We start from the raw sequence: 10,722 nt of genomic DNA on the forward strand, positions 1-10,722 counted from the left end.
TGGCGGGCTGGTGGACGGAGGAACCCAGAGCTCCTCTAGGTCTGAGACCACCCAGCCTGGGCAGGGAAGGCAGTGTCGGCCAGGAAAAGGCATAGAGCATTTTGAAGCTACACGTAGCAGGGTCCAGTTCTGACTCTGGTAACTGACTAGCTGTGTGACCTTGGGAAAATTACTGAGCCTCTCTAGTGCTCAGTTTCCTCATCTGTAAAAGGAGTCATAAACACCTACCTCATGGATTGCGGTGAGGATTAAGTGAGCCAGTGCAGGTAAAGCCTTTACACAGGTGGGGCTGTCATAAGGGCTTGATACAGGGTAGCTGTTCGTGGGGTGGTTGTTCTCAGGAGTCGGGTGGAACAGGGTAGAGAATTAATTCTCTTCTGAGCTGTGGGTGGGCCTAGGCTGGATGTAGGGGTGTCAGCAAGCTACAGTGGGACCACCACAGGCTTGGGAGTCACAATGACCCAGATTCCAATCCTGCCTCCGCTACCTGCCAGGCAGGTGGCCCAGAGCAAGTTTCCTAACAAGGCCACGTTGCTCAGTGCATGGCGTGCTGCCTCCGATTTAACTGAATAGCATTGCAGGTGGGCAGGGCTCATTGGCCCAGCCAGTGAGGACAAGGAGAGGGGAAATGAACTCCCTGAGGTCATTCAATGAGGTAGCGAGAGATGCAAATAGAAGTGGGGTGTCTCCCACGGAGCCAGTGACTGCTACCCAGCTCGTGGGGGGGGTTGGCCAGAACTGGCCCTGTCCCCATGAGACTCTGGTTTGAGTGGGGAGCAGCCGGGGGCTGTCCCCCAAGACCTTGGGGCTGTGAGACATGCCAGTTCCCTCTGACGTCCCTCTCTTTACCAGTCCTGACCCCGTCCTCGACCAGGATGGAGAATTCGACCTGGATGAGACCATGGATGTAGCCCGGCACGTGGAGGATCTCTTACGCCGACCCATGGGTAGTCTTGACCCTCACCTCTCCGCCCCCGCTGGTCTCTTCGCCACTGCCAGAGGCCCCCTCTCATGAGTGTTTGAATCCCATACTTCTCTTTGGCAGCAGTATTCAATGTGGAGAGGTCATATTGTGACTTTAGTATTGCTGTGCACGCTGACGCCTTTGCAGGCAGCTTGGGTACGCGTGCGTGTGTGTTGTTCGTGCGCGCTGTGTGTGCCTGCCTCGCCTCTGCAGTCGTGATCTGTGGCTGCAGTAGCAGCCGCCTTCTTCAGATCAAGACATCTGAGAGCCCACTGGGTCTCTGTCGGGCAGCTTGGGTACGCGTGCGTGTGTGTTGTTCGTGCGCGCTGTGTGTGCCTGCCTCGCCTCCGCAGTCGTGATCTGTGGCTGCAGTAGCAGCCGCCTTCTTCAGATCAAGACATCTGAGAGCCCACTGGGTCTCTGTCGTGGAAGAGACTGAGCTTCCGTTGTTGCAGGTACTCAAAGCAGGCAAACCTGTTCCTCCCACATCCTTTATCTGCTTAGCAGCTTTTTGAATGAAATTATTCAAGAAGGGGAAGGGAGACAGGGAATGTCTCTAAGCTTAAGTGTTACTCCTGAGTGAGCAGCTTTGCCCCCAAGCGTGTGTGTGTACACGTATGTACACGCATCTGTCCGCGTGCACATGTGTTGGTCTAATTGATGCTTTCCCTCAGGAGAGAGATTGGGGTTCATGCTTGAGTAATATTTTATACTTTATTGAATGTGGACTCCAGGCTTTTTGCAAACTCTCAGAGCTTGTCTAGGGCATGGCCACGTCCTTAACAAGGTAGAGCTGGGTTAATTTGAGTCAGAGCTGTCAGAGCTGCTCTGAGTTTGTACTTTCTTGGTCTCTTGTCCTTGAGCTTGTGGTGGAGGGGGGAGGCTTGGGCTTTGAGTCTGTGATTCCATTGCCCACATGCTACGTGACCATATATCCCCTCCCCGGCCTTCTGTCCCTGCCTGTTTGCAGCCTTGCTTACAGGAGAGGAGGGAGAGACTGGTCCAGGATGTGGTGGGTGAACAGGGGGCCTGGGACTTGTAGGGTTGATCCCCTCCCTCCTGGAAAAAAAAAAACACGGCAAGAGACAGCAGCAGATCAGCCACTTGCTGCATGCCTGTGGCATGTGGAGTGTGGGGCAGAGCCGCTCTCGTTGGATGCTGCTGGGAGGTGGAATCTGGAAGAGGCCTCACGCTGTTGCATAACCAGCTATGGTCTGAGCAGGCCTTGCTCCCAGCCTTGCCCAGTCCTCCCTCAGAGGCCATGCCACATGCAGCCAGGGCAGCGAGCGCGGAAGGCTGGGAGTCCCAGGTTTAAACATCTCTGAAGGGAGGTGGGGCCGAGAAGAGGGATTCTTTTGTTCTTTGTACATAGGCCACACATTTGTGTAAACAGTGTTTTTGAATAAAATATTTTTTTCATAAGTTTGCTGGTGTGGCTCCTGGTCTGGGGAGCTGGCGGGAGTCTTCCTGGAGCTGGAGTTGTTTTGGTCCCTCCCTCCTGTGGCAGCTGCTGGAATTTTTAGCCTGCAGCTACAACTCTGCTCCCTTTTCTGTGGTTTAAAAGATGCTGACCTCCCAGAATACTGTCAGTGCTTTTCAGAAGGCTAAAGAACTGGGTTAGGGGACACACATTCCCAAGAAAGCAGGGACTCAAGGTCTTGGGAATCACTGGTAGAACTCTGATCCAGATTTCTCCTCATCAGCCAAAGCTGTAAGCAGTCTTGAAGCTGTCAGCTGAGAGCCAGGGCCAAGGTGATTTGCAACCCTCTGGGGCCAGGGGCCAGGGACAGCTGTGAGAGCCTCAGCAGCAGTCCCATCCTCCCCTGGCCTCTAACCAGAGACCAGCAGGTGGCACCATCCAGCTGCTGCTATGTTTTCAAACGGTTGGTCCAGATGGTGAGGGAGACTGGGCAGAGAGAGGAGGACTGACTGGCTTCACCATCGGGACCCCCTGGGACCAAGCTGCAGCCAGTCCAGAAGCTGTCATGCGGGTGGGGGACGGGGCTTAGACTCAGGAACACACACTCCCTGGGGCAGGGGTTTGGGGAGCAAGGACCTGCGGGCAGGTTTCTTCAGAGCTCAGAGCGAGGGAAGGGGGGACAGAGCCTGCAGCCTGCACCCAGGGAGTCACCGCGGCCCAGGGCAGGGCTGGCAGGGGCGGGAAGGCACTAATCTCCTGCTCCATCTCTGCAGGGGAAGGAGTGTATCTCACCCACAGGCTCAGCTCGTCTCATCTCCATGGCACTCAGCGCGAGTGCAGGGGGTGGGGAGAAGCAGAGTGAGAGCTAATGTCGGTGCACGGTGCACGCTTCCTTCAATTATCACCACTGACTGCCCAGGGGCCCCGCAACAGTCAGCCAGTGAAGCGTCTACGTGTTGTCCCCACTGAGTGAAGAGAAAGTGATAATGGAGCCAAGTGTGGAAGGGGAGGCTTGGGGGGTGCGGCGAGAGCACTGTATCTACACCCCAGCCCCCCTTAGGTGGCTTATCTGACCCCAGACAGGACGCAGCAGCTTTGGGAGGGGGTAAAGGGAGGGAGAGGTTGGCGGAAGGAGGCCTCCATGCTGACACTAGCTGTTGTTGGATTGTGACCCTCTGCTCCTCCAGTCACCCCTTACCTCGAGGCTGGTGGCTAACCTCAGACAGGAGCCCAGCATCAACTCAGGAATGAGGCTAAGGTACCTTCAGCCCCAGCGCCGGGGCAGCCACCTTCTCTCAAGACCCTTCTGTGCTGCCATCCCAGGTTCTGCCTGTGTGTGAGGCCCCCTCAGAACTTAAGCGGGGGAGAAGGGAGCCTCCACCAGCCACAGACAGAGCTGCCATGCTATCAAACGGTTCCTATATAAATTTTATTTCTGGAAGTTAAGGTAGTTACAGCAATATACAAAACAAAAAACAAAAAACACCAAAACCCATTAATAATATAAATTTTTACACTATGAAGTATACATTGGAATTTGAATGCAGTGGCTGAGAGCAGCTTACAAACCACTGTATAGGTAGGTTAAGAGAACCATGGGAGTCCCTTGGCTGGGCTGGGGACAGGCAGGGGCAGTGGAGAAGTGGGCAAGTCCTGAGGACTCCGTTCTTTAAGGGAGGGGCCAGGACAAGTCTCAGCTCCTCTCAGAACTTTTGCTACAATCAGTTAAAAGCAGATGTGCATGCTACCTAAAGCCTGTAAAGAATTTTACAGCATCTGCTCCAGAGAAGTCCAAACCCTGTTCCCGGTTCCCAATGACTTAAACGCAATAGTAAGTCTCATCTTTCTAAATATTCTCTCAGTGTGTGAGTTAAGCTTATTATGAACTAAGAGTGCTGCTGGAGAGGGGAGGGCTCAGTACTACATGCCAACCATTTCTGGGTACAAGGACAGGGATGGCCACTTTGGAGAGAAGGCCCTTACCCCCTTAATTCAGAAACTAGCTAATTTGGGTCTAACAAACAGAACAGAAACTCTGATCCACAGAGGCAAGGTGGTTTTAAGTTACCAAGTCTAGCCGTGCCTGTGGTTAGAGGAAGCCCACCCAGCACACTGCCAAGTGCGCCCAGATGCACGATGAGGGTGAGCTGGCTGGTGGAGGCTGGCAGGCAGCCACAAAGGCCAAAGGAGGGGCAGGCACTCAAGCTGTGATGCCTCACATGTGGGGCCCCAATGGCGAGGAGAGAGCTACCAGCCCCAAGGGAGGCCAGGCGTATGCCCCTCACACGAGGGGCAGACCTCGAGTTTATCAGTCAGCCTTTGCCCTGTACTGGCCAAGTGAAGAAGTGATTACAGGTGCTGCTAGAAATCACCAAGAAACTGGATAAGAACCATCTTCCCTGAGCTCAACTAGACACTTCGCTGGGGCCCCATAGTCTGAGTCTTGTTCACCTGTAACTCTTTCCTTTTTTCATAAGGTCCTGAGACCAGGATTCCTAAAGCAAACAGGACAAAGGACCTTTAGACACTGGAAGGAGACATGCCACTCGTAGAGTCAAGTGAACTGGGGGGAAAGAAGCCAGAATCATCCTAGCCCTGATAAGGCACCCACAGAAACAACCTAGGTTCTGGAACAGGAGCTAAAGTCCAGAGAGAAAGGGAGGGAAGGTTTTAAGTGCCCTCTGCCCAGCCTTACCCACTAAAAGGCCAACACATTACAAGGGAAAATAAAAATCTGCTTATAAAAAAACTCTAAAATGTTTAGGTTCTCCTCAAACCAAAGGGCAAGCCACAGCTTCAGATGTATTTTAAGGGTTTGACCTGAAGCTCATTTCAGGGTTTATGTGAATTATCAGCCTGAAGAAAGCTGAATGCTTAAAGCACCAAGGAGGCTGTTTACTAGGTTTTCTTAAATACAGAAAGGCTATGCTGATACAGTTTTTTGCCCTTTAAGTATTATTACTATTCTTCAATTTAAAAAAGAAACCTAGGGGCTTAGATCGTCCCATTCTCTATTTGGATGTTAGCAAGATTAAAAGTGCGATGCCGGGAGGGTGCAGTACAGGCGGCCTGTGGCACGAGCTTACAGAAATAGGCAGAAGGACGCTGCTGGCACCAGGAGGCACTTGTCTAACAACACAACAACAACAATAAGCTGCTGAGAAAGGAGGGCAGGGGAACAAAAACACACAAGAGATTTCCTTTTCTCCCTCTAGCCACCCCGTTCCATGTACCCTGACCACGGTCTCAGAGAATACATTCCTATTTGCATTTAGATACAAGCATATCACCCACATTCATTCATTTCTCTATTTTTAAAAGTGCCTGAATTGCTCAAAGATAGCAGAAGTAAAAAAAAAAAAAAAAAATCTGGAGCCACAAAGTGAGGAGTTGCAGATGATCTGGGGTTTGGCTGTGTAAGGGGCGGTGGAACACAGGTAGGTGCCTCAGACATATCTCTTCTGCAGCTTCCGTTCTCAGCGCCTCACATGGGGGTTTGAATCCCTGTACCAGCCAGCCACAAAAAAAAAAAAAAAAAAAATCTGGAGCCACAAAGTGAGGAGTTGCAGATGATCTGGGGTTTGGCTGTGTAAGGGGCGGTGGAACACAGGTAGGTGCCTCAGACATATCTCTTCTGCAGCTTCCGTTCTCAGCGCCTCACATGGGGGAGGTAGCGCACTCCGAGGTCAACTCCATGTCAAATGTGAGGGACTCTGGAAGGACAGACAGGGAGAGCTAGTTCAGTTGCCTATCCCTGTAGCTGGCAGGGGACACCCCACCCCCCAGCCCTTCAGAGGACAGGGCTCAGGCCACCACTGCTATCCAAGCTCTTGTCTCTTAAGGCCAAGACAGGTTAAAAAAAAAAAAAAAAATAGACTTACTCTCCTTCCAGGACCTGCCTCTGGAAGGGCTCAGTCTCCTCTCTACCTTAACCCATTCCCAGCTCTCCATGTTTAAACAAGACCTAAGGTTGCCCAGTTTAACATGGCAGCCTCAAGCCGCAGACAGCTCCCGAGCAGCTGAGGAGCAGCCAGTCCAAATGGGGTGTGCCGTAGCTGTCAAAAGCCCAGTGAATTTCAAAGACTCAGCACGAAAAAAAGAATGGAAAAACACCTCACTCGTTGTTCCTTGAAATGACAGTATGCTGGGTTTACAGGAGTAAATAAAACATGCTGTAAAACTAACTTCACCTGTTTCTTTTTACTGTTTTTAATGTAGACACTCGAAAATTTACATTTACACATGTGGCGTATATTCCATTTCTACTGGAGAGCGCTGCTCTAGAACCTCCTACCAATCCAGGTGACCAGCTCTTGGCTCTGTACACATGAGCATTACACGAAGCGGACTGATTTCCCTCATAGGGACAAAGTCTACCAACCAAATACTCACCAAACTGCCCTCCTGCTGAGGGCTCAGCACCTTCACCATTATTTCCAAACTGCATCAATGAATCTAAAGTGCGGGGGGACATCGGCAGGTCAATGGTATTGCTGCAGGTCGTTCTGTAGGAAATGGGGAGCAGCAGGAGGGGAAAGGGCCGGGTTGACAAGACACAATGGAGGGGGAAAAAAAAAAAGAACAGAACATACACACACAAGCCATCAAACTCTGGTTTCAAACAGAAAAGTAAAAGCTCAAGCTTTTTAAACACACAAGGTCACACTGAGTACTAAACACAGTCTAAGGGCTTCCAACCCATCACAGGATAACTCTCACCCAGCATCCTATTCCCAGGGGGACAACTGAGGACATTAGAAATGAACGCAAATTTGGGAAGGGAAGCCACTTACGGTGTCACACAGATAAACTTGGTCTTCAGGTATGGAGCAGCACCTGGGAAGAAGAAATCTGGGCTTACTGATTGTGACCTCACTGTGAGTGCGGGGCAGGAAGAAGCCATCTGGTCTCACCAGGGCTGACTTGAAATTCACTCCATCCTTACACAGAGGTTGTTTGGAAACTTCCACCTGCCCCTTAGGGTTGCACGCTGCAATCGCATAATATTTGATGTCCTAGGCACTTGCACCTCTGAAGTTCAATTCTTTCCACAAAGTTTTCCTGAGCTAAAGAGACTTTTTAGCATACCCTCATACACCTGAGCCTAGACTAATGCCAGCTTTGTGTTCATTCTTTCCCTAGATTAATGTGAGCGTTTAACCGCCTCCATGTGGTCTGAGGATTCCATTCTGGCCTGGTCATATCTTTTAGATAACTTCTCTGCATGCAGGAACCAGGCCTATGCAGTCTTTGCATGGTGTCCAGCCCAGATACCAACGTCACTGAGTCTTTAAAAAAACGTGGAGAGTGCTAATGCTTGTGGTTCCAAAGCCAAGAATTACACTTCCTATTCCTATCAGCACTCATCTGCCTCTATTATATTTTTAGATGAGGGCACTAGTAACTTCCCAGTTGGATAAATATACCAAACAAAAAGCAGCCTCTATATGCAGGGAAGATGTTTTTGTGGTGCCATTCAGTCTACTCAACTAGAAGACAGGAGACCTGGGCTGAGGTCTATCTTCAATAGCTACGAGACCTGGGGCAAGGCTCTTTCTCATGTATAAAATGAGAGGGGGGAGAGTGGGGAGCCGATGGCCTATGATCACTGTTGTTTATAATTCTTGTTCTATAGTTAGAAATGTGAGCATTCGCTCAGTTGGTTAGAGTACAGTGTTACGACACCAAGATCAAGGGTTCAGATCACCATACTGGCCACCAAAAAAAAAAAAGAAAGAAAAAAGAAAGAAAGAAATGTGAGCGTTGGAATAAATGAATTTTAGACAATGAATGCTTATACCGAGCTGTCAAAGAGCCCTGGGCACACTGGTATGAAATCTGGGGAATTCAGGAGAGAGACCACTTAGGCATGGGGCAAGGTGGAGTGGGGCTGAGAGAAGCACCGTCCCAAAGCCTGGGGCTTATGGAGAAACTGAGGGATCAGAAGGCATGACAATCTGAGAAGGCGCTGTAAAGCGATCCTTAGACTGCCCTCTGAGTTTGTTCTTGGTCAAGAAACAGACCATTCAGTGCAGAATCCAAGGGAGCTACTAAGGCAGGTGTCTGGTGTCTTATAAATCCAACCATTTGAGCCCAAACCTGAGGGGAGCTGACACCTAGACAGAAAAGGATTTAGATCCCTAGTCATCAAAATGGTTGAGAAAAACAGCTTCAGACCGAGATGGAACAGAAGAAGCAAAGGAGAACTAAGATTGAAATGTACTTTAAACAAACAAACAAAAAATGTAGTTTAGGTGTAAATGTATTTTATCTAGTTTGTAAGTGGCTCAGAACCTCTCCCTCAAGACATAAGGAAACACGGTGTGGGCTTCCAGTGTAAGGTAAGGAAAGGGGAGGAGTCCTGGGAAGATGATTTATCTCTGAGAGACTCTCACAGCATAAAACCCAATGCGATGGAAATGTGGCAGGCTCAACTCCCTGCAGACTCCCACCTTAACACAGGGACTCCACTTACGCCCCCCGCCATGCTCACAGTGACCCCTCATGCACACTCCTTCCACCCGCCTCTCCAGAGGCAGGCAGATTACTCAAGCAATTAGTTCCTTGCTCATGATTAGCTAGCGCCTTGCCCCTGAGGAAACGTGGATGTCCCTGGCAGGAAAGGACCATGCCTCCAGTCCATAGGACAGCGATGGTAATGGGGGAGGCAGCCTCAGACCGGGAACTGGGATCTTGAAAGCAAAATTAGTCAAAAGGACCAGCACTTGGACCTAAATGTCCTCTGCAGAGGGAACAAAGGGTAGTGTGACAGGTGCTGATACACAGATCTCCCAACTGAAGCACAAGGTGGAAAGAGAGATAAGCAGCAGACAGGAAGTGAGAGTTAAACTTGTCTAGGGCATGGACGAAGCTCGACACTAGAACAAAGGAAAGAGGAACGTCAGCAGTCAGCGAGCTCCCGTGCCCTCTTCTCAGCCTCATTCTTCCCCACCCCTCAGAGAGAATCCCCGTGAAAAAGTGGAACAGAAGTTGGCGGGTCGGGGTGTGCTATTTGGACAAAAACTTTTTTTTTTTGTCCTTTTTAAGACCGGCCGCACTGTGCTCAGCCAGTGAGTGCTGTGAGCGCACCGTCATCCCTATATAGGATCCGAACCCACGGTGGGATTGCTGCTGCGCTCCCAGCACCGCACTCTCCCGAGTGCACCATGGGCTCGGCCCTGGACAAAAACATTTTAAGAAGCAACCAGGGCACAGGAGTTAACCCCAAAGGATCACTTTAAAGAGCTCACTATTGGCTCTACAATTAAGAAAAGTTAAATAACTGGCGAGACGGGAAAAAAAGTTAAATAAAAATGGAGTGGCAAATCAGAGACTCCTCATTACCATCTGGACAGAGAACAGAGAGTCAAAGCAGCAAGTGCTGAACAGGAAGAGACCAGAGGGCTGCCCCCTCCGTGCTGAGGACAGCCCCAGAGATTACAGGTTTAATATAAAATAATTTACATATAACCTATAAACACATATGCTTTTGCACATGAAAATGTATCTCATTTTCAATAGATGCACATTCTAAATAACAAGTCCACACCCCTCCCACCACTTCAAACATCGATTCAAACACAACAGGAAAAAGTGGAACAGAAGTTGGCGGGTCGGGGTGTGCTATTTGGACAAAAACTTTTTTTTTTTGTCCTTTTTAAGACCGGCCGCACTGTGCTCAGCCAGTGAGTGCTGTGAGCGCACCGTCATCCCTATATAGGATCCGAACCCACGGTGGGATTGCTGCTGCGCTCCCAGCACCGCACTCTCCCGAGTGCACCATGGGCTCGGCCCTGGACAAAAACATTTTAAGAAGCAACCAGGGCACAGGAGTTAACCCCAAAGGATCACTTTAAAGAGCTCACTATTGGCTCTACAATTAAGAAAAGTTAAATAACTGGCGAGACGGGAAAAAAAGTTAAATAAAAATGGAGTGGCAAATCAGAGACTCCTCATTACCATCTGGACAGAGAACAGAGAGTCAAAGCAGCAAGTGCTGAACAGGAAGAGACCAGAGGGCTGCCCCCTCCGTGCTGAGGACAGCCCCAGAGATTACAGGTTTAATATAGAATAATTTACATATAACCTATAAACACATATGCTTTTGCACATGAAAATGTACCTCATTTTCAATAGATGCACATTCTAAATAACAAGTCCACACCCCTCCCACCACTTCAAACATCCATTCAAACACAACACTCCCCCACTCTTCTGCAGGTCATGCTCCAACGCTGCTAGCAGTCATTCCTACCAGAAACACTTCCTCAGCCCACTGGACACCACTAACACGGTTTCGTGATGGGGAAGGGGAAGCGTGCTAGACTCCAGTCTGAGT

The 10,722-nt window shown here is 50.0% G+C and overlaps 2 protein-coding genes across 3 annotated transcripts in view; one reads left to right on the plus strand and one right to left on the minus strand.

Moving 5' to 3' along the window:
* STAT5A (signal transducer and activator of transcription 5A) overlaps positions 1 to 10,722 on the plus strand; it is a 36,367-nt gene that overhangs the window by 18,939 nt on the left and 6,706 nt on the right. The window lies entirely within an intron of this gene.
* LOC103595353 (signal transducer and activator of transcription 3-like) lies at positions 5,295 to 7,615 on the minus strand. 2 transcript variants are annotated; one of them, XR_550944.1, is made up of 4 exons: positions 7,178 to 7,615; positions 6,777 to 6,889; positions 6,041 to 6,097; positions 5,295 to 5,867 (listed from the first exon to the last, which is right to left on the minus strand). XR_550944.1 is itself a non-coding variant. In XM_008578738.1 (4 exons), the coding sequence occupies exons 1-4, from the start codon at positions 7,285 to 7,287 to the stop codon at positions 5,869 to 5,871; spliced, it is 279 nt and encodes a 92-aa protein (XP_008576960.1). In that variant the 5' UTR covers positions 7,288 to 7,615; the 3' UTR covers positions 5,295 to 5,868. The 2 variants fall into 2 exon arrangements, 1 of the variants encoding a protein (XP_008576960.1); XM_008578738.1 differs by having other exon boundaries at positions 5,295 to 5,872; positions 6,046 to 6,097.

This window comes from Galeopterus variegatus, unplaced genomic scaffold, assembly GCF_000696425.1.
Source record: "Galeopterus variegatus unplaced genomic scaffold, G_variegatus-3.0.2 Scaffold1751, whole genome shotgun sequence".
Lineage (NCBI taxonomy): Eukaryota > Metazoa > Chordata > Mammalia > Dermoptera > Cynocephalidae > Galeopterus > Galeopterus variegatus.

What these genes read in the sequence shown, in the direction of transcription:
- LOC103595353 (XM_008578738.1), bottom strand. Translation starts at nt 7,287, where the DNA reads ATGGCTTCTTCCTGCCCCGCACTCACAGTGAGGTCACAATCAGTAAGC. An exon ending in AAGTTTATCTGTGTGACACC is followed by an intron (nt 6,890 to 7,177) that starts GTAAGTGGCTTC and finishes CATTTCCTACAG; the next exon opens with AACGACCTGCAGCAATACCA. An exon ending in CTCAGCAGGAGGGCAGTTTG is followed by an intron (nt 6,098 to 6,776) that starts GTGAGTATTTGG and finishes CTGTCCTTCCAG; the next exon opens with AGTCCCTCACATTTGACATG.